General features: G+C 41.7%; 1 protein-coding gene across 1 annotated transcript in view; it reads right to left on the bottom strand.

Annotated features, from left to right (window-relative positions):
- NAA10 (N-alpha-acetyltransferase 10, NatA catalytic subunit) overlaps positions 1–23,037 on the bottom strand; it is a 97,614-nt gene that overhangs the window by 39,190 nt on the left and 35,387 nt on the right. Inside the window, exons 2-3 of the mRNA XM_069645413.1 lie at positions 1,498–1,596; positions 1,342–1,400 (exon numbers count right to left, since the gene is read on the bottom strand). Of these exons, the coding sequence (XP_069501514.1) occupies positions 1,342–1,400; positions 1,498–1,596 (158 nt within the window). The remainder of the gene's footprint in view (positions 1–1,341; positions 1,401–1,497; positions 1,597–23,037) is intronic.

The raw sequence follows: 23,037 nt of genomic DNA, 5'->3' as shown, positions 1-23,037 counted from the left end.
GGATGGCATCGCATGGTCTATGCCTGAATGATGACAAGACAGAGCTCATCATCTTAGGTTCCCCCGCTAATATCAACAAACTAGGCCTTGAATATGCCGAATTCAACATAGATGGCAATCTAAGAGTATCCAGGGAAGTAAAAACCCTCGGCTTTTATCTAGATGCCACTATGTCATTCACTAAACAGGTCAACTCACTAGCATCTACCACTGCGTACACCTGCAAATTAATAAGGGCAGGCAGACCATTCCTATCCAATGACAGCTGCTTGATCCTGGCAAGAGCACTCATACTATCTAGGCTCGATTATTGTAATGCCCTCTATAGTGGCGCTAACAAAGCCATTATCCACAGGCTTCAAATCCTACAAAACAATGCATCGAGAGCTGCCCTCGCATTAATAAGAGAGATCATATCTCTACCACCAGACGCCAACAGAAATGGCTCTCCACAGACAACAAAATCAAACTAAAGTTGGCCTCCCTAACCCATAAAGCCCTCAACAATGCCGCCCCCAGCTACCTGATGGACAAGGTAAAGAGAAAGTCCTCCATCCGACAAACAAGAACTATCAATTCCAACCGCCTGATAATTCCCAGATTCAAACTCTCCACCATTGGTGGGAACAGTTTCCCGGTGAAAGCTGCCATGCTCTGGAATTCGCTGCCACACAACCTAAGAGCTGACCAACCATACTTACACTTTAGAAGACACCTCATCAGTCACCTTAACTCCAATAACCCTTGTATGTAGCTGCACCTAGGCATAGATAGTGATACCTTGTTCGCGACCTCGCCCTCGCCTCTAACAGCCCTTACAGCACACATCTGTACACTTACCTCCTGTATAGATATTGACCTTTTATGTATGAAGATTTGTATACATTTCCATACCTCCTATTCCTGTAATCCTGAATATTTTTTCTCAGGAGTACCCGCCTCTAACAGCCCTGTACATATTTGTATATTTGTATATTTACCCCTGCATAGATATCGACTTTGTATGTATGAAGATTTGTACATTTCTTATTCTGTAATTCTGATTATCTCTATCACTACCTCAATGTGTATATTTCTGCAACATTGTACGCTTCGAATTATCTTCTGCCTGCGCCCTGTTGCCCCTGGGTAAGGTGCGCCATACAAATAAATAAAACAAACAAACAAATAGCAGCATAGCTATCCTGGTAATTTAAGGTACAGGCCTGTGGTTCTCTGAACACCAATGGGTTGAAAAGGTTAGACTGTTTTGTAGCTTCCCAGTAAATGTTTCAAAAATGCATGCCAATGTAAAATTGTTCTCTTTTACATTTAATCTACATATGTTGCAGGCCAACTTACATTTTAGCTAGGACATAGCCAACAATTTTTCCATTCTCGTCTTCAGCAATGTATGAAAGCTAGAGAAGAAAAGAAGAACAACTATTAAAGCTGGAATGCTGGGAGTGCGAGTGAGAGCAACAGGTCACCATGAACAAGAGTAGCTGCCACACCCACCTGAGGCCAGGACAGGCCATGGTAGAAGTAGTATTTCATCTGGTAATTTTCAGGAAGACACAACAAGTTGCAGTGCTGCATGTTCATGAGATCCTCAGGCTGTACAGGAAGGAGAAAAAACATAAATCGAGCAGATCAGTAAAACTTGGCCAATGAAACAGGCAGTAGAAATTGATCCAACCCAGTCCCTCACCGCTAGTAGAAACACGTTCCAAATTCCAGTCAAATCTAGGTTTTGATCTCTTGTCCAGTCTGTGTGAAACAGTAAACACTGGAAATCCAAAACGGAGTCAATGTATTCGTAACTGCCTCAAGAAAGTCTTCAGGCATGGATTCCTACCATCTTAAGAACGGTGGTAGCTTATCTCATTTACTGTAGTAGGCTATCTCATTTACTGTATTCATGACACTCGCAGCCAAAATAAGGTGCCCCTTTTCAAATTTCTTAGGGGTTTAGAGGAATGCCCACAAATGTCAGACACTATTTTTCACGAGAATAACTAAGTGACAGACGACAGATGACACAGGAGACCATATACAGGGTTCCATGTCCATTTAGTGGAAAGAAAACTGTTTGGTTTTGCATCAGTGCAAAAGCATTGGCGCAGGGGCATTTTCTCAACAAATTTTACAAAAGAGGGCCATGTCCTTATTCTTAAAAAATGAGCAAAAAAAGTCTAACACTGAAGCAAAAACAAACGGTCGGCTTTGTACTGATTTAAAGACATGTCACAGTTTAAAGGATAGTTTATCAATTCCACAAACACATGTCTACAGGTGAAAGGAGCAAGAAGCATACATTGGGGAGATTATGGAATGCCGGCAGAAGCATAAACCTGCAGCTCATGGCCCTCTCCTTATATTGAGGATTGGAAATAATGAACTCTAAAAAGAAGATTGATATGGATGATAATCCAATCCCTAAGAGGTCCAAGCCTACCTCAGAGATGGGTGAGGTTCCTAATCCACAGGATAGTTATTCTTTACTTCTGAAAGTGGCCCAGGGCCTAGGGAAGGTGGCCCAGGATGTAGGAGATGTGAAATCATCCATGGAGGTCCTTTCCCTTAAAGTCACTCAGATATAAAGCAGAGTCTCTGTCTTGGAAACTGCCTCAGCTTCAATGGCCTCAGAGATTTCTGGAAGTTACAGGGCATACAGGAATTTAAGGGAAAGTTTTCAGAAAGGAAGAGAGAAAACTTGGGAAATAGACTTGAAAATCAGAAGCAAGAATTTGAGTATTGTCGGTGTGGAAGAAAGGGCTGATGAAAACCTGGTTCAAGTGGTGATAGAGATACTAAAATCCTCATTCAATTTTGAAAATATGACTACTGTTGATATAGATAATACCTACAGAGTGGGCAGGAAAATGGGGCCCACACCTAGGCAGGTATTGGTCTCCCTCATGAACACAAGAACCAAGGATGAAATGTTTAAAATGGCAAGGTCCAAGGACGCTGCTTACTTGCGGGAAAATCAGGTTTTTGAGTACCCACACTACCCAACAGAAGTCTTGATGGTCAGGAAATCCTCCAAAGAGGCAAAGGGCTTGGCAAGGTCCCTGGGTGTGAAGACCTTCTTGAATAAATTCAATCTGTTTTCCCTGATGGAGAAAAAGTACTTCTACACCTGATGAGGCTATGGAATGGCTTGGAGTGTTCAAGAACAGTACTTCACCAATGGCCCAATAGGTGTGGAGCAACTTTAGCCCTTTTTCTTTCATCTAACATTTATCCATTTTACATTTTGTTTATAGTTTATTTCTGGATTAAAATGGCGATGGGCAACGTTTGCCGTTTAAGGTATTAATTTCAAAGAACGCTCACCGCTCTTTGTCGTGTATTCATTCGGGAAAGATACTAGAGACAAGGACCAGACTACGTGGCCCTATGTGCACTGGATCAGCTGATGGTCGTGCTTTGATCACGTCAGTGGATGCGGATAAACAAGTGAAGTTTCGGTGGGGGTCTGCGTACACTGGACTACGGACATGGTGGAGTGTATATGCGCGGCATGGTCTGCTTCTGCCACAATGTTCTAATGCTCCTGGTAGCAGATCTTCGGATGTTATCATGGCCGGTATGAGCAAGGATGAGTTTGCTATAACGGATGTGACTCAACGAAATAGGAACCGTGGCACGATTTTTCATCCTGCGAACAATCCGGCCTGCCGCTGCCGCAGTGGTGTGTAAATCGAATAGTGACAGCAGCAGAACGTGACAATAGAAAAAACTGAAAGAAGCATGCACATAACTATAATGTGATGGAGGATATAGCTGATAGCAAGTAAACTCAATGTCTTGGCATAGTTCCGCTTTTTAACATCTGCGCTCGCACCCCCCTGTATTTTGCAGCTCTAACTGGGTCGGAGGGGGATAGAGCAACTTTTGCAATTTGTTGGTTTGCATTTCATAATCATATTGGAACTTGCAGATATGATTTAGAAACTATTGTCGGGTATATTTTGAGTTATGGAGCAAACCATATATGTGTACCCAAATTAAGATACAATGACTGGATTGAAGGGGAGTGGGTAATAGGGAATTACAATTGCTGTTCTAGGGTGGTTTACATATGTTTTTAAGTGCCATTTGTTGTTATGGTCTATTTGCAGATTAGTTTATATGAATGTGTGACAAGATGTTCAAACAGTAAGTGACCTTACTAGTGAGAGATATGGAAAATGAAGGAAATGCTCATGGCCTATATGTCATCAGTTAGTTGATGGATCGTACTTGGAGAGCAAAATTATTGGTCCATATGGTCAATGTAATAAACTTAACATTACTTAAGATACATAAGGGGGATTATATGACCAGTGTATAAAAGATTATTAGAAATGTTGATAGCTGTAGAATAGGATGGATGGTGGGCTGTTGGGAACAAGAAAAGATGTAGGGGAGTTTCAAAATTATATCAAATAGTAACTTCAAGATCATTACTGTTAGTTAATGGATCAATCTGAAGGGCTTTTTAGGTTCTACTTAATGAGGTGACGAAATTGTTAAGGTATAATTAGATAGAATTAATGTTAAATGTGGGATGGTTAAATCGATATGGCTAACTTACTAGGTAGGTGAGGGACAGTATGTTAATTAGATGTGTGGGATTGGGAGGCTCTCAATTGCTGCATTATGGGAGTTTAATTATTAGAAACTATTAACAGGGACTTGGGTTATAGAATTTGGGAGAGGTGTCCAGGGCTGGACAGTTTAACATGTGCTATATTAGTTTATCTTTTGTGTTGCTCTTTGTGTCTTGCATCCATTTCAGAGTTTGTGGTTTAGAGTTCTCATTTGAATATTATTTTAAAGGAATAGGGTCCGTTTATGATTTCAGGTTGAGTAAAGAATTGAAAATGGATAAAGAGTTCCATGTGGTCACATGGAATGTGAATGGTTTGAACAACATTTGAAAACGGTAAAGCATAATGGCATATTTAAATGATAAAAGCGATGTTTGTTTCATTCAAGAGACGCACCTCATACAGGGGGAGCTTGAAAGTTTGAAGAACGTCTAGATTGGAAGAGTGTATGGGTCGTCATTCAATACGAAATCAAGAGGGGTAGCGATACTGATTAGGAAGAATGCTCCGATAAAAGTCTTGAAATAATTGAGTGACAGTGAGGGAAGAACAATTTCATTATTAGTTAACATTCAGGGAACAGGGATTATCTTTTGCAATATTTATGCTCCTTTGGTTGATAATGGCACATTCTTTAGGAGGACTGCCCAAGATATACAGAATCTGGGCTGCCGAAATATAATTTTAGGTGGGGTTGTCAACACAGTGTTGGATCAGGGCCTGGATAGAAGTACTTGGAAAAACAGTAGAGAGTTAGATGTACAAATGATAGCTCTAAAGGATCTTCTAGAGGAACACAACTTGAATGATGTTTGGAGGTCAGAGAATCCCTTGAATAGGGAATACAGTTTTTACTCGGGGCGCATGCAGTCTACTCTAGGTTAGATATGCTGTTCACAAGTGGGAGAATTTCAGAATGTTATGTGACAAGTGAAATTGGAAATATTGTGCCGACAGATCATGCACATGTGATAATGCATTTGAAACTAGACTTAGCCTTGGAAAAGCTGTTAACTTGGTGGTTGAACACCTCATTGTTGGATAATAAGGAGCTAATGGATAAACTCTTAGCCGATGCAGAATTATTTGTAGAGGGAAAATTGCACTGGGGAGGTTGGGGCTGCTGTGGTGTGGGAGGCATTTAGAATGCACGATGAGAGGTATTCTGATGTCATGGTGAGTGGACATAAAAAGAAATTTGAAAGGAAGCATCAGGAACTGGAATCGGGTATTAAAGAAATGTCAAGGAGGTTGATGTTGGATCCTGCATGTAATGGTTTGGTTCCGGAGCTATTGAGGTTAAAAGGGAAATTAAAAACACTATTGACAGAGCGTATGGAGCAAAGATACTTTAATAAAAAATGTACATACTTTGAGAGAGGGGAGAAATGCGATTGGTGGCTAGCCTTCAGATTAAGAAAGAGAATCTGAGCGTGCAATCACTTCAGTCAGAGATAACAATGGGAGGATCACTTTTAAACCGAAAAAAATAAATGAGGTCTTTCAGTCGTTCTATACAGATTTATACAAAAATTAAGCAAATGTTAATGGAGCTGATGAGGAATTCATAAAAAATATAGGAGATCCCGAAGGTCTCAGTGGACGACACAAATGTTCTAGAAAGAGACATTACAATAGATGAAGTCCGGACAGCAATTGCTAGGCTGAATACTGGGAAATCCCCTGTCCCAGATGGTTTGCCGGTGGAATTTTACAAAATTCTACCCAATTCTGCCCTAAATCTATTGTTGAATATGTTTGACACTTCACTATCCAAAGGTTTGTTGCCAAGTACCACGAGGCATGCTACGATTTCAGTCCTGTTAAAGAAAGGCAAGGATGAGAATCTAGCATCTTGCTATAGGCCAATAAGTTGATGAGATTGGAATCATTGCTACCAAAGCTAATACACCAGGATCAATCGGAGTTTGTGAAGGAAAGGAAAACTTCCAGTAATATTAACTATTGCATACCATATCAAAAACAACAGATTGTCAAGAGGATTCGGCGGTCCTATCACTGGACGCCGAAAATGCCTTCGACCGGGTCAATTGGGAATTTCTATTTAACATCTTAGAGAAAATGGGTTTTGGCGTCCACCTTAGGTCCTCGGTCAATTGCTTTACACTTGTCCGACTGCAGATGTCAATACAAATGGGCAGAGATCAAAACCTTTCAATTTAGAACGGGGGACAGGACAAGGGTGCCCACTCTCACAATTATTTGTTATTGCGATTGAATCCTTGGCAATTGCTCTATGGTCGGACAATGAAATACAGGGTGTGAGATGCAAAAGGTTTGGCTATATGTCAACGATCAGCTCCTTGTACTAAGTAATCTGAAACAATCTCTCCCAAACGTGATGTACGTCTTATCAGCTTTCAACAGGTTCGGGTTACAAAATAAACTGGGCCAAATCAGAAGTTTTTCCCCTAGCACATATCTGCAACAAAAGCTTAATCACACAGTTGGGGTTTAAATGGTGTGCCGATAGGCTCTTATACTTGGGGGTATGGATAACACAGGGTATTAAGGACTTCATTAAGGAGAATATGAATATGATCTGTTCTACATTCAAATCAGACTTAGAGAGGTGGAGGCAACTTCACCTGTCTCTTCAGGGGAAAGTGAATGCCTTGAAGATCGTTTCGACCCCAAGAATATGTCTTGGGCATGATACCACTGGATATTGAGAAAAAATATTGGATGGAGCTGGAAAGGTTAATTCAGAGCTTCCTTTGGGACCAAAAGCCACCACATTTGAAGCTAAGTAAATTGTAATTACCCTTGTCAAAAGGAGGTTTGGGATTAGCAAACTTTAAGGCATATCATTTGGCTTTTGTTTCACGATTCCTAGTCGAATTTTTGGAACCTGTGCCAGAAGAGTGGGTTCTGGCTGAGACTAGTTTTCACGTACAACTCACACCAAGAGCGATGTTGACAACAGTATCTAGAACAGGTGGTATCAAGGATCCTATAAGTAGGAATATAAGGAGCGCATGGGAGAAATTGAATAGTTACCTTGGAATTGATGCTATGAGGGATCAAGGGGCTTCGATCTGGATGAATCCAAAAATCAAAATAGAGGGAAAAGTCATTTTCTGGCATGAGTGGTTCCTTTGTGGAGTGAAATGGCTTGCAGATCTTTACAAGAATGAGCGTTGGATGACAGGGAAAGATTCAACCTGCCTTTACAAATTCACTGGAGCAGATTATATCGGAAAATTAAGAAAGCCGTTGGGGAAATTGAGGTGAAAGATGGTTTGAATTTGGACCCGTTCAGGAAAACTACGAAACCAGGAGAGAGTGGGTTATCTAGCTGTGTATATGGGATGGTTGTGGCTGCATACAAAGGAAATTATTTATTGAGAGAGGAGTGGAGCAGGAGAATTGGAAGCGAGATTGATGAAAGTGAATAGTCTCGTATATGTGAAAATGTCAAGCTGTGCTCTTTGGGGTTAACAGAGAGATCACGTCAGATCAAGATCTTGAAACTGGACGCCAGAGCGATTGCAAAGGAGAGGTATGTGTAATAATTCTGATTGTTGGGCTTGCGTACAGGAGTCGAAACACTAGAGCATATGTTATGGGATTGCACACGAGTGAGAGGATTTTGGTTAGAGTATGATAATATCTGGGAAAAAGTTATAGGTGAAAGACTAAAATATGATTTCAAGACTTTGATAATGAGTAGTGATTTGATGTTAGAAGACCTGACCACTATTCAGAAAAAATAGATTTTCAGAAGTGCTATGGTGGGTAAAAAAACAATCCAGAGAGGATGGAAGACAGCAGATTATGTGGATATTGCAGTGTGGCTTGTAGAGATGCATAGTCTGGCAGAGATTGAAAGAGTTCTTTACCGCACAGAAAAGAAAATTGCATTGTGACAAGATTTGGGGTAAATTTCGTACATTATACTGAATGGTGTAATACAAATGTGAGCGTTGAACTTTGGGAGGCGTGGGGGGGAGAAGAGGACTTGACTTGATTTTATTGTGTTACCATTATAAGATGTATTCATTATATGTGTTTGTTCATTATAAGACACTTCCTATATAGTTTAAACTAAAATCAAATTTTCAAAAAAGAAGCATACATTGGACTAGACTTTACTGCAAAGGCCACATCATTCGTGGCATATCCATTACAGAGAAGCACAGAAGGTTCACATGCATTTATACCCCGGCCACTTTCATTCCTCTTGCTCTGAAAAATAAAAATAAAAAACACTTCACTCAGGGTGAAGATTTGCAAAATATACCTTTGGCTGGGCGTTTTTTGGTTTGGTGCCTTTCCATACTTCCTTGACAACTGTGGTTTGAGAAATGGCAGGTTTAATGGATAAATGCAAAGGATTGCAGACCCATGTTAAAATAAAAAAAAGTGATAATTGCATTGCTCTACTTCTACTATAAACAAATGAGGCATTTTAATATGCCAAGAGCTCACATCTATTCCAACCAAAACTCCAAAAGGGGGAGGGGTTAGGGAGGGAGTTAATCATTCTGTAATAAATACACTTTAATGTTGCATGTTTCATGATAAAAGAAAATATTCATGTAACGCTTCTGTACTGCCAATGGACATCTTGAAGGCTTCAATAACAAATTGCTAAATATATTTTAAAATGTGTATTAAACCATTTGGGTTTAATCAATCATTTGCACGGGTGTTCTAAATTACTACAATTTATCAAAACACTTTAATCACTTCTCACTCAACTCAACATACATTAGCTCTCTGAAAAAACAAACCATTCCAATTCATTTTAAAGATTTCTGCTTTTTACATCTAAATCACAATATCGCTGGGGTTTTAAAGGCAACGTTCTGTTCTCACTTATCAAATCGCTCCAAAATTAATTGCTTCCAAAATCAAGAATATTACAAAATGTATTTGTATAGGTTTATTAAGGGTGCAGACTATTCATGGTTATGTTCTGTGTGTAGTAGTGCCATGCGGCCTAAATCCTCTCATTAAGAAACAGTGCGAAGACAAGCAGTTTCAACACAATGTATCCAAAACAAACTTTCCTGCACGCATTCAAATATGGATCTGTCCTACGTTGGACACAGACAAAAAGAAAATAATTCCAATACTTCTATTCAATGGAACCCGTCAATGTTTGGACCCAAGCAAAACTTCAATCTAATTCCTCTATTCAACCTCAGAAGAAAAAAAAAGAAAAAATGCCTGGCCTCTTGTCTATTTTCAAATAGAAATAGTATGTGTAGCGCTTCCGTGCATCAACTGCTTAACATAGCATATTAAATACATGGGCTGTCTTAGACTCAACTCGGACTCCAATCTGATTGCCCCTAATCAGCCGTTTCTGCTGTCATTCCTACCACACAACACTTCCTGTATTCTCGTCTAATATACGTCAAATAATTCCACGTCATCATCTCAGAATCTCCTTCAACTTTTATATACTTAATCTTATCGGAGTATTTGTTTGCTCACTGGTCCATTATTGTTCTTTCTACCCTTTGTAATCGGCTACGTGCACAGCATGTTAGCATGTTTTGGAAATATAAATGCAAATTGAACCATGCTTGGTTTACAACTGGACATTACCTTCTAGCATACAGTGGTTCAGTCCTGCTGCCCGTTTAGAGGCCTGCAAGGGTCTTATCCAATAAAACTACATAATGTTAAATTTACAACTGAAGCTGTGGCCTTTGCTTCGATTTAATTTGACTAGATTGGTCCTTGCTCCTTCTGAGCAGAGAGGCGAACATGAACAAAGTATTTCTCAATGCATTTTGAAAAATATGCCTTTTTACCACGTGCAACGGGGCATCACCAAAATAAGCCACAATGACACCAACTGACGTTCCAAGGGCGTTTATTCAGGATTTTTACAGAAGTCGCGGTCTGAAGAGAAATTGTCCAACTCTGGGCCAGAAGGGTTTGGGGAAATTTAGCACTAGGGCTATCCCTCCCTATCTGGTCTCCATTGGGCTACCGCCACCCCAGCCCAAGCATCTGTATCTCTGTTAGTTCAAGGGCTTGGTAACCCCTACTTCCTGGAACTTCTCTAGGGTAAAGGTTTTTTTCCCCCGAGATGCTGGCTGTCTGACTTCGTAGGTGCCTTCTACCTGTTCCTTTACCAGTGTGGTTTGAGTCACCCAACACTCGTGCACACTCTCACCTCACCCTTCTACACTAATGTCTCACAAGGTTCTCCTCACCACTCTATTAACCCTCTGTTTCGCTAAGCCTTCCTACAGCCACCCTTAGATATTACAGCCGATGCTGCGGCTTCCGACTATCCCCTCCCCCCCAAACCTCCCCTCTTCTCGGAATTGGTCTGCCAAGTTGCCAAGTATCCAAGTTTGGCTTTTTCTCCTAGGGCATGCAGGTTTCCCATATATACGTGTCTAGCTAGTGCCTATCATGGAGAAGACCAATTTCTATCCATGTTTCAGGTTAAAAATGTGCTATATGCCCGGGTTTCCCACATGCATTGGTGCAGGTCGTAGTGAAGGTCATATTGCACAGGTCTCTCCGGGGGTCAGAGTCCTAGGTCGAGATCCCCCCCAAACTCCCAGAGTCGGTAGATTAGGTGATGGTTTTCTTACTGCTGGGGTTTCCTCCTTTAGCTGACCTGTCTCGATTCGGTAGGTTTTCTTGGCATAGAGCCGGAGTCTCTGGGAGACGCGCATTGGCTGTTTAGATGGCGTTCTCCAAGGACAGTTCATGAAGTTGCCATACAAACTTCTGTAGAGGCGGAGGAGTGAGTCAATGAATTCCTCCAATAGGAGCATTTCCTTCACCCCCTCAACAGGTCTTACTGGTCAGACATTTGTTTAGCAGATCTCTGACCCAGTATGACAGTGGTCGGTGGGTTTCTCCTGGTCTTGATCATAGCCATTCTTAAAACATACCCTATAGTGTTTGCGGCCTTGCACTGAACTCTCCAAGAACTCCCATGTGTGCTCATCATAAGGCGTTCATCCATAAGGATTTAGATCCTGAAAAGCCTGTTGGAATTTGCCGGTTATCAACGGGGCGATGTATCAGGACCACCGATCACGGCGACAGCCTGCTGTTTCCAAAACCCTTTCTAAATGAATAAAGAAAGCAGCAGGATCTTGTCCCATGCCACATTCCTGGGGGGGTGGGTGGGGCGAGGTCAGAGCAATGCAGTTCACCCATATGTATTCATACAGTAACAGTACCTACTATGTTTTTGCATCTTCACGTTTCTGGACACAAAAGTGATTCATGATTCGGTTTATCAGGCAAACGCCAGATTTTTTTTGCACTCTGTACGCATGGCAGAGAAGGAGAAAATGTACCAGTCATTAAAACTGTAAAGTCCCAAATCCAAAATAAGATGGCTTTGCAGGCCTCGGTCCACCCACTCTGAGCTATGATGTACAACATCAATCAATTGAGAAAGTGTCTCTTGTACATGCCATTGTAATACCGGTAGATTGACTCTTATGTGCACACGTTTATAGGCAGTGCTTTAAGTTGCCCCCTCCCCATCCCACCACAACATTGGCAGGACAATATCGTGCCACGGCAGGAGATGCCAGCCAGCCACTTTGGCTGGCTGGCACTTCTGTCAGTCACTGTAACGTCCTCCTGTGACCGCCTCGCGCAAGGGGTCACAGGAGGGAGCTACAGTCCTTTTGTTTCCCCCTCAGCAGGTCACTGAGACGTCTTTAACCCTCAGCAAACCTGGGACTTCATGCTAATTTCTAGGTTTATTAAAGATGGCTTGAAAAGTACACAATTCAAGCCATCTTTTTTTTTTAAAAAAGCTTTGCCGACGTACAAAGACGCGACTCAGACTTTGTCCGTTGTCAAAGCTTTATAAAAGATGGCTTGAATGGTGTACTTTTCAGGTCATCTATTGTAAAACATAGAAATGTTTAAACAAGATGGCTTGAAAAGTACGCAAACCATAAGGTATCACACAAATATATAAATGTTATATATTTGTGTGTGTACCTTACTATGGTGTGTGTACTTTTCAAGCCATCTTTTAACATATAAATGGTTACATGCATTTATATTTGTGTACATTACTATGGGTTGTGTACTTGTTTAGGCCACGCCCATCCCACAAGCCACACACCCCCAAATGAGCCACCCCCCCCCCGATTTCTTACCCCACATAAAGCCCTTTTTACAAGAGTGTACACTTGTTCGAGAAGTACCCCATCCACATGCCAAAGAAAGGTTTAAGTGGAAACTTGCCGTAGATGTCCACAAAAAGGAACATTGGCCCATCCCAATCAAAAGAGGAGCACAGAAGAAATAGCAACTGTAAATACTCCTTTGATGGGAAGGTTGTAGCCACAGAGGTAATAAACTCCAATAAAGACTCAATTTAAATATTTACCCGTTTACCAATATATCGTCTTGGTTATAGAATTAGAGCCATTTGTCTAAGTGAGGAAATGTGTGTACTAGTCTCTGTCCCTTCCGCTATATATTTGTTCAACACGGAGCGCCGTGTTAAACAACACATGACAGATCTTTAAGCTGGCAGTGAAGTTATGCCCGTGCAAACCAAATCAGAGTCCTGTGAGAACATCTGATTGGAAAGCAAACGTTTGCATCTTAGAAGTGGAATGCACACAGTCCTTTCTAAAAATTGGAAAACTGAGCACAAGTTAATTTTATATATTTTTTAGAAATCTGAACTGACATTCAACTAGTACAGTATTTTTTCTGAAACAGAAATACATTTGCACAACGTAGGTTTTAAGATTGGGGGATATGGGAGAATTGTGTTGTACCTGAAGAGCATAACCCTTTGAACGAACTCTAACTATCCAATGAGCTTGAAGAGTATTACAGTAAAACAGTAAACAATAAGCATTGCCTTACTGCTTTGTAAAAGCAAATTTGGATGGATTGGTGCGACATTCAGACGTTTAACCGAGCCTGTGAGCTTTGTCATCCAATAAGACCAAATCACCTCGACACACATTCAGATGTAAATTACAAAGCTTTGGTGTGCTGCTTTAACCTTTCTAGCACAGGCTATGCTCTTAATGAGAAATAATCGAGAGTAGAGGGTGCTGGCCCAGAAGAGAAGACGGATGCAGGAGGGGAAGGGATAGAGTGAATAGTTAAAAGGTGCAAAGTCAAATGTAAATGCATAGTCTGCAGGTTGTGTTACTGAGAATTTATATTGCACCCATCACTACCACAGTGTTTGTATGGTGCCGAAGCGTGTTCATAGATGCAATGTATTGTGTACTGCGAGGTTGTTCTATAGTTTCAGGTTGATCAAGCAAAAATATAGAAGGTGGTAATGAACAGGGCAGAAGAAATGCGATAGCTACTGACACTGGCTGAATGATGCTTGAGCAAAGGTGTACTGGTGAGTAGATGGGTGAGGCACTGGCATTGTAATAACTGGATAAGGGACTATACACCAACTGAGCAACTGTATCGTTTATTTTTCTCTATACAAAGCTATACATCCGACAGTTGTGAAATACAGTAACCAAGCCTACTGTAACAGTGGTGAGAGGTCATTGCTTCCACTGCTCCAACAGGAAAATATGAGCTCTTGTGCCACAAAGTGCCAGATCGTCTAAACAAAGACAAGCACTTTATGATATGATAGGTTATTTATAATGCGCTTAATACCCAGAGCTTTGTAAGCGCTGACCCGGGGATCGAACCTGTGTTGCTCCGTGTCCTCTTGCTTCCAAGGCAAGCACGTTGCCGCTGAGCTATCCTCCCAAGATTAATTACCAAAAAGTAAGGCTTGGCTCCTTCAGCATCCAATACTTTTCATAGACTAGTCAAACTGACTGCTTTTACCTGTACGCATCCCAAGAATTCTTGCCCATCAAAAGCTGCATTCGTACATAAACAGAAAAACCCAAGAAAGAGTTCTGATCCCAGATAACAATTTACCAAAGGTCCCACATGCGTGGTTTTGAGATTGCAGATATTCTTGAAATCAGCATTTCAGAAAAATAAAGTGAGTTTCAGATATCAAGTGAAGTCACACGTGGCCTTAGGATATGAACATCTGAGCAAAATACACTACGCATTTTAAGAGGCCCTTGCTTTGCTTTTACGTCTAGATATGCGCTCCTCTTCATTATGTAAAACGTAATGGGAGAGGACTAGGGTTCCAAGGCTAGGTAGGTCATTCATTCTGTGGAATCCAAACTACATCTTGTAGAAAGAAAAGAAGTGAGGGCAGAGGGCGAAAATCTTACTTCCATACGAGATGCACAATAACGTTTTGTCCATTATATAGGACCCATTATGCCTCAAATATCACCCAGATGGGACCTACAGCTCCATTATGTACATTCCAAAACACAGTTATTAACACAGGTTTCTATGGCGCCCATACCTGCAGCTGCCAGGAAATGCTAACTAGGCCCTCTAGGCTTCAAAAAGGAGATACAGGGCAATTTTGAACCGCATACTGTACCACTAAATGCAAACATGTGGACAAGGACAGCTGAAGCTTGGCTTGCGGTTCCATTGGGCCATTAATGCTATGGTGGCCATTAATGGTATAGTGGCCCTTTGGCACCAGCAAGGTGAAATAATACGTTTTAATTCTCTCTGCCATTTCTCTTTGCACAGGTAGTGGTGAAATACAGTGGAAGATGTTTTCTCAGATGGCTTTATTGCTTTCTCCAGAACAAACAGTGGGAAAGTATCCACATTCTGGCAAATAAATAACTAAATGGGCCATGTTTCTTCTTCAGCTATACTGCAGTGATTCTGCCTACAGTTCATATGAAGAGCGCTTTATGAGTTTTACAAAGGTGTCATATTCTGATAAAATGGATTTCCCAAATCTGGCCTGGTGGATAGATTGCAGGAGGCCACCCTAGTTCTAGTGAACAGAGGAACTCAGAGATAAGACAAACCCAATCAAGGTAAGCATGGAGAATGGTCAAGGCTTAGTCTAAGGAGATGAGTGGAGTCCAGGGTCCACAAAGTGAAATACACAATAGTTCCGTTTACACAGGCAAGTACAAAAATACATTATAGGCCCAAAAGCACACTATAAAAATGAATCAAGCATGTAATATCATACAACACTCTAAATATAAAAAATATATACAATCACCCTTGGTTATAGAAATGCATACAAATTACTTATACACCTGAAAGGAAGGTAAGTAGGTATGCAATAGGAAAACCAGTACACAGGAATAAAATAATCCACAAGTTGAATGGGGCCATGTGCCCAAAGTCACCAAGTTCTTTTAGGAGAGGGGATAAAGTTAGGAAATGTTCCTGTGGTGGTGAAAAATGTTCCAGAAGTCCAAGGCTTTTACAGTTCAGTAAGGTACTTTTGTATCTTTTAGAACAGCTTTGTCAGTAAATGTTTAACAAGGGAGAGAATGGAATACACAAACGTGTACTGTAAGGTTTATTATAGGTTAAGACAGGGGTGGCTGTAACTATTGCAAATACTCACCACCCTTGTCCCGATTTTCCCAAATGACTTAGCAGGTTGACTGGGAGTCGCTGGAGGTAGGTTTTCCTGCCATTGGATCCAGTAGAAGATGCTCAGGAGATGCGTGCGCAAGGAAAATTCCGGTCGGGTAGAAGAGCCGAGTGCAACCCTTTTCGACAAAGAAATGGAGCAGGCACTGCTGCAGGCCTCTTCAGGAAATTGATCCACAGAAGATCGAAGCTATCCTGAATTGGCCCGCACCCAAAACCATGAGGGAATTCCGATTTTTGGGGTTCGCAAATTTTTTATTCACCGCTTTATGCCCGAGTACTCCAATGTGATTGTTCCTTTGACATAACTCCTCAAGAAAGGAAGACCTCATGTCTGGTCTGTGGATAGAGAAGAGGCATTTAAATCTGTGAAAGCCACATTTGTCTCAGCACCCATATTACAGCTACCGGATCCAAGCCAACCTTTTGTGATAGAGGCGGGTGCCTCCGATCATGCTTTGGTGCACTACTCTCACAAAAAGATCCCGTTTCCAAAACCAACCACCCTATTGCATACCATTCAAGAAACTATCCCTTGCAGAACAACATTACAGTATTTCTGAAAAATAACTAGGGGAAGTCTTTCTAGTATGGTGGCATCATTTGGAAGGAGCCTGCCATACCATCACGGTGTTAACAGACCACCGTAATCTAGAATTCCTAGAGACAGCAAAACCCATGAATCAAAGGCAGATTCATTTTTTTTTCCAAGTTTTGATTTCATAGTCACCTACAAATCAGGACATTCTAACACCAAAGCAGATACATTATCATGTAGCCACGTCAATGACACTGAACGACCTTTTGGAGTACTGTTCATTGCAGTCTCGCAAACATCCTTTGACTACTTGGGAAACAGAAGTCATGAAAGCATATACACCGAAAGAAAAGAATCGTTCCTGAAACAAGATAACTATCCCTTTATGATCTGATGAGAGGTATGTAAAAGGCACAAAAAAATATGGTTACCTACAAAGAAGCTGCAATTATGTGCATTGAAATGGAGCCATAATATTCCAGGCGCTGGTCATTTTGGTACCCACAAGACAATTGAAAGATATGTCTGGTGGGACTCATTAAGAAATTATGTAAAGGACTACATCAAAGGAGGTGGTATATGTGCCAGCGCCAAAACACCTCACATCAAGCCTGTAGGTTTGTTATAGCCACTGCCTATATCTGCAAGCCCTTGACACACATGCTGCATGGACTTTATTACTGATCTTCCCAAGGTGCAGGGTAAAACAGTAATCTGGACCATAGTGGGTTCCCTTACTAAACCTGGAAATTTTTGGAGCACTACCTCAAGTCCCTACAGCACCTGACTGAGCTAGTGCTTTCATGCGACACAATCTGATTATATGGAGTTCCTAGAGTCATTATCACGAACAAGGGGTCTCAATTTGTTTCGAATTTTTTGAGATAATGAAATAAACTTCAGGGAATTCATTTGCATTTCTTGAGTACTTATCCCCAGAGTGATGGACAAACAGAACAGGTAAACCAAACCCTAGGGACTGAATTACCCAGTTATCCTTAACTGAATTTGCCTACAGCAACACCATACACTCCTCGTTGGGCGATTCACCTCTTCATTTGACAACCTCTACCATTTGACATATGGTCTACATCCCCCTTCCATTCCATACATTTCTACCCTCCAATGTTTCTTCGGTTTGGACTCCATTTCATGAACAAAAAGATGGGTTGAAAAAAAGCACACATTCATCTATTGAATGCACAAAATGATGCCAAGAGATCGGCAGATCCGCGAAGAAGTCCTGGTAAAGTGTATGCTCCAGGAGACCCGGTATGCTTCTCTACCAGAAATATATACGTCCCTTAAGGTGTTCCAAAACTAAAGCCCTGCTTTATTGGACCCTTCCACATTGACAAAGTGATAAATCTTGTTGCCATGCGCTTAATACCAGATTCCTACAAGATCCATCCCCGTCTCTGTATTAAAACCTTTGTAACATTCAGGGAAATATCCCGACCGCCTTAGGACCAAACCTCCTGCAAAAGGCCTCGATGAAGCATATGAAATAAGCCAGATCCTAGAATCCCATCAGAAACCAAACGAATATCTGGTAGATTAGAAGGGATGTGGACCAGAGGAAAGATTGTGGGTTAAAGCGAAAGACCTAAATGCCCCTACCTTACTCACACGTTTTCAAAAAAAGAATCTTGGTAAACCATGTTGGAATACCATGCAGGTTCCGGGTGGGGGTTGGAGAGGGGGACAAAACTGTTGGATTAACCCTCTGTTACAGTCCCCTCGCCGCTATGCTCTGCTCCTGCTGGGCCGACTATGGAAGCCCTGCTGGACATGGAGATAACTCTGGTAGTAGCTGTCCTATGTCCTGCGGATCTGCATTTTGACAAAAGCGTTGTGTTCCATTCCAAGATGGCTGCCGGGTTGGGCCTGCAATGTCACTGCTCATTGGTCCCAAAGCCCATCCCAAGATGGATGGCATGACCGGCATACATCATACGTTCCCAGTCAGAGGTGGGGGGGGGGGGGCTAGCACAGTATGAATAGAGGAGCAATAGAGAATCTCCTTGGTTAGGGCAGTTTTTCTAAAGTTCACCCAAATCGTACTTGGAACATATAGATGCACCACTTCAAGTTAAGGTAGCACGGACAGAGCAGTCAGGCTTATTTTAGGAGGGAGAGGGGGCTGTAGGAAAGTACAAATAACTTGTAGCATACATATGGTCCAAAGAAACACTTCTACACCGACATATGTAGAAATAATGGATAGTTAATCAACGGCACATAACACCAACTTTAGAAGGGTTAAAACAGCCTACTGCATGGCCACATAATATTATAACAAAAGAAAGGCTGTTTTAATTCTTGACCTTACCTAGGGTCAGGATGTGATGTTTATTCAAAAACACGAATTCAGAAAAAAATGATAAAAACATGCAAAAAATACAATACAAATTGACATTCACAAACAAGAAAAATGCATGAATTAAATAACCAGAAGTGTCCAAACCAATTATTGACAAAACCACACAATAGGACATGCAAGTTGTTAGCTCAGCCCTAACGCCAATGTATACATGAGTTATATAGATGTCGCCTTCCCTATTATCCGCAACATTCTTCAGGGGTGATCAAATTCAATATCTATCCACAAGGTGAAATCGTATCTCCATAAATCCTCATCAGGTTGATGAAACCATCTTCATCTAACGTGTGGACACCACCATACAATTTTCTCTGTTCAACAGACTACAACATAAAACAAAAAAGACCAATCACTACAATGTAAACCCTAGAACGTGTCAAACTTCCTAAGACACCAAATGTGTGTGAAAATATCACTTTAGTCCTAAAAAAATAATTATCTATTGCTCATCAGTTAGGTAGCAAATCACAATGAATTGTGACTACCACCACTAATGTGTCTTATTCCAGACGGATCCCTAGTCGTCTTAAAGTATATGCGCTCATTATCTCCAACATGTTAAAAACACGTTCCACATGTCAGGACTTGCCTTGAAGATCATGCCAATGGCCACCATTAACGTGTTGGGCCTAGAAGAAATTAACTTGTAACCACGCCACAGTATGTGTAGAATGACCATCCCCATGCCTGCTGGAACCACATGCACCAACCCATGAATGGACAGCACCACAATTCTGTTCAGTAACAAGCACAGTATTGTGGTGACCTCCACAAAGCCCAGTGACACTGCTGCACCAACAATGATCACCAAAAAATGTATTATTGTATGGTGCTTACTATAGTACGGGATGTAATCAATGAGGCAAGACCAATACACCCCAGTATCACGCCACAATATGGTCACCTGAAATGTTAGACGCAATGTCACAACATACATTTAAAAATCTACCATGTCAAACAGTAAAAAACACGGCAATCTCCCTGTGAATTACCTGCTCCCCTTATCAAAGCAGCTCAATGTGCTGATAACAGAGCCCACAGAACAATGTACATCTAGCACGAGTGAAAAACACAAGGGCGAGTCATGCGACCGCATGCAAAACCTTCCTATGCGCATATGGTAAAAACATATGGACTACAAATAATGTGCAGTCACAAATGACAACCAAGCGCCTGCCATATTATGGAGGGCAAGTAGATTTGCAGAGCCAGATCAAGGATAGAACAATATAGCTGGCAAAAAACCATGTGAACAAATTATGACTAACTCTGGCTCGCCACAATTAGTGAACAAGCCTCATAGCAGAACGTGATTCTAACATGTTGATGCTCACCATAACAAGGTGACTGTCGCCCACCATATTAAGAAATTAGTAACCAATCCATGGTGGATTATTTTATATATACACAGACAAAGAGAATTCTTTAGCAAAGGTAACTACTATTATAAGCAATAAACAGTATAGAAACCAACACGATACTTAAGTAAAACCCAGTTTAGAATGTTAGAATGGCAGTATGCAATTCAAGGTCCGTAAAACCCAATGTGTAGTAAACGATTACACTTTTTCTGTATCAGGAATAATTCAGTTAATCAACATTACTTTTTAGAATAGTGGAACACAATTCAAAGGTAAGCAAGAACTTGGCCACTACTTTGCACTTCAAAGTAAATAATTGTAACCTATGTAACTTATTTTGTTTTTAGGAAAATGCAGTTACAATATCAGCATTTAGCAATTAATCACACTTCTCAGACTTACTCCGCATTGGCTTTATGTTTTAGCAGTCCTTCTCCTAATTTAGGGCACAAGTATTCTCAGAGGCAGACGGGGACACTGGCGGTCCAGTGGCCAGCAGTAGGCAGAACAGGATAGAATCAGTAAAAAGATTCAGGGACTTCGGGGAAGGCTCCCTGAATGCGTTCCAGCATTAGGCCTGGGTGAAGTGTATGGGTATAAACCCAAAACGTGCAAATCACAACCCTTGCCACATAGGAGCAACACAAACACTTTAGCCAAGTTTTACGTCAAGCCACACAGTAAATCCGCAGAACAAATATGTTGCAGACAGATGCCTTCACGATGCTGCAGCTGCAGGACCCGATATCTGGATTTTTGGTCTTCAGACACTGAACACTGGATGGGAAATTGCAGCAGTCGAGAGGAAAGGTCCCCAACAAAGGATTCTTCAGTGCTTCTAGCGGCTGTGGATTTGGCACCCTTTTCAAGACACCAGATGAAAAACAGTTGTCGTCTGAATGATTTGCCTCGCTATCTCGGTCCAGTACTCCGGTGAGGGGACTTCAAGGAGTGCAATCTTGCGACTGGAGGTTCAAGAGGAGTCCACCAAAGTTTCAGAGAGATCATTTCGGAAGATGAGGCAAAGTACTCAGGCTCGAGGTCCCAGGGTATTGGCAGTGCAGCCCAGGAAGGTGACAGCTCGTCATGGGATGGCTCGAAATGCTGAACTTCCTAAAACAGATTGGTCCCAGCAGTGCAAGGGTCGGAGTTGTCTTCATGACTCCTGTGTCACATGGAAGAAAGGATGAGCACAGGCAGCGGTTACTCAGAAGGCATCACCGGTCGCTGGCAGTAGCTACAGGCGTAGTCTTCTTCCTCACTGGATTCAGCTCCAGTGGTCTACTTGTCTTCAGCTTCCAGATCCAGGCCATTTTATTTCCAGGAACCCAGCCAATCAGCACTCGTGATACATTCAAACTTTGCAGTGTGACTGCCAGCTTCCCTGTTGGTCCGTGGTATGCCAGAAGACAAAGAACTAAGAGTTTTTGGACTCCTCTAGTTTCCAGTCTTCATAGACACTCGGACGCCTCAGCAGGCTTCACAAAGGATTCCCGCCGAAGACAAAAGTAAAAACCAGGACCTCCCCCACCCAGCATGCCAGAAGAAAGACCAAGAAAGGAAAAGCACACAGGAAATGGCACAAAAAGAATACAGCCTCCATTTTGGGTCAATGGGGACCCACCCTTCTGTGCATCGTACACTGCTCTTTTCATCGACTGCTATTTTTCCGATGTTTTTTTTTTTTAAACGGAAATGTTCGCTGAAAAAACCCATAGAAAAATCTAGGGAGAAAGGGGGTGGCATAAAAGGGTTAGGGGTACCGGGAATAGTAAAAAAAAAAAATAATAAATAAAACAATACAGGAGAGGGGCTTGGGTGGAAACCCGCCAAAAATAATCAATACCCTTTTTCAATGTTTTTTTTGTTGCAAAAGATGTTCATTAAAAGGTCGAAAAATAGCTGATGAAAGATAGAACCCTGTGTATTACTGCAGCTGTGAACACAGCCTGCGAATAAACACACATTTTGGTTAAAACACATCCACTGCCACGAGGTATGCTTACTTCAATAGAGATTCTTCCTTGCTCTTGTTTCTAGTTCATTATACTTATTTATTTAGGATTTATGAAGCGCAAACTATGGCCCGAAAGCATCAAGGTGCTTACATTCCCAGACGTGGGTAGGTCTTACGAACCTATCCTCATGGGGTTTTATTTTGGGAAGTCTCAAGCTAACAGTCTATAGATTGCAATGCAGACTTCATTTTGTATACTTTCTCAAGTCTTTGTATCCTGGTAGAAATTACACCAGACCCAGTTCAAGGTGGTTCGACCAAGACAAAATGTCATTGTTATTTGCCCCATATTGATCACGGTTCAGGGTAAATCACTGAAAACCGATGGTTAATCTGTTAAGTGCTAATGACAAGGTATCTCATCCTCAGCACTACGTTTGCAGTGCAGAGGACGAGATACCTCGTCCTTTTTAGCACAAACTGAAAATCCAACCCCCGGGCTATGTGAGGAGGAGGTTCCTCCTCACTGCCCGTGGGTTGGATTTCCTTCAGTGTCACGTCAGCGTGCGTAATGCGTGCTGACGTGATACAATGTAAATTTCACCGGCGGTGAAATGGAAGGCAAGTTCCTCCCTCGATCTTCTGCATTTCTATGCTGTTTTGATCGAGGGAGGCGTTGTTGGAAAGGGGAGACTCTCCCCTTTCCAGCGACACCTTCCTTGAGGCATTGCTGGGCGCGGATCACTCAATCCGTG

The sequence above is a fragment of the Ambystoma mexicanum genome, chromosome 2p (genome assembly GCF_040938575.1).
Source record: "Ambystoma mexicanum isolate Mex_15411 chromosome 2p, UKY_AmexF1_1, whole genome shotgun sequence".
NCBI lineage: Eukaryota > Metazoa > Chordata > Amphibia > Caudata > Ambystomatidae > Ambystoma > Ambystoma mexicanum.
The sequence above is the reverse complement of the archived record's forward strand: the minus strand, read 5'-3'. Positions and strand labels throughout refer to the sequence as shown.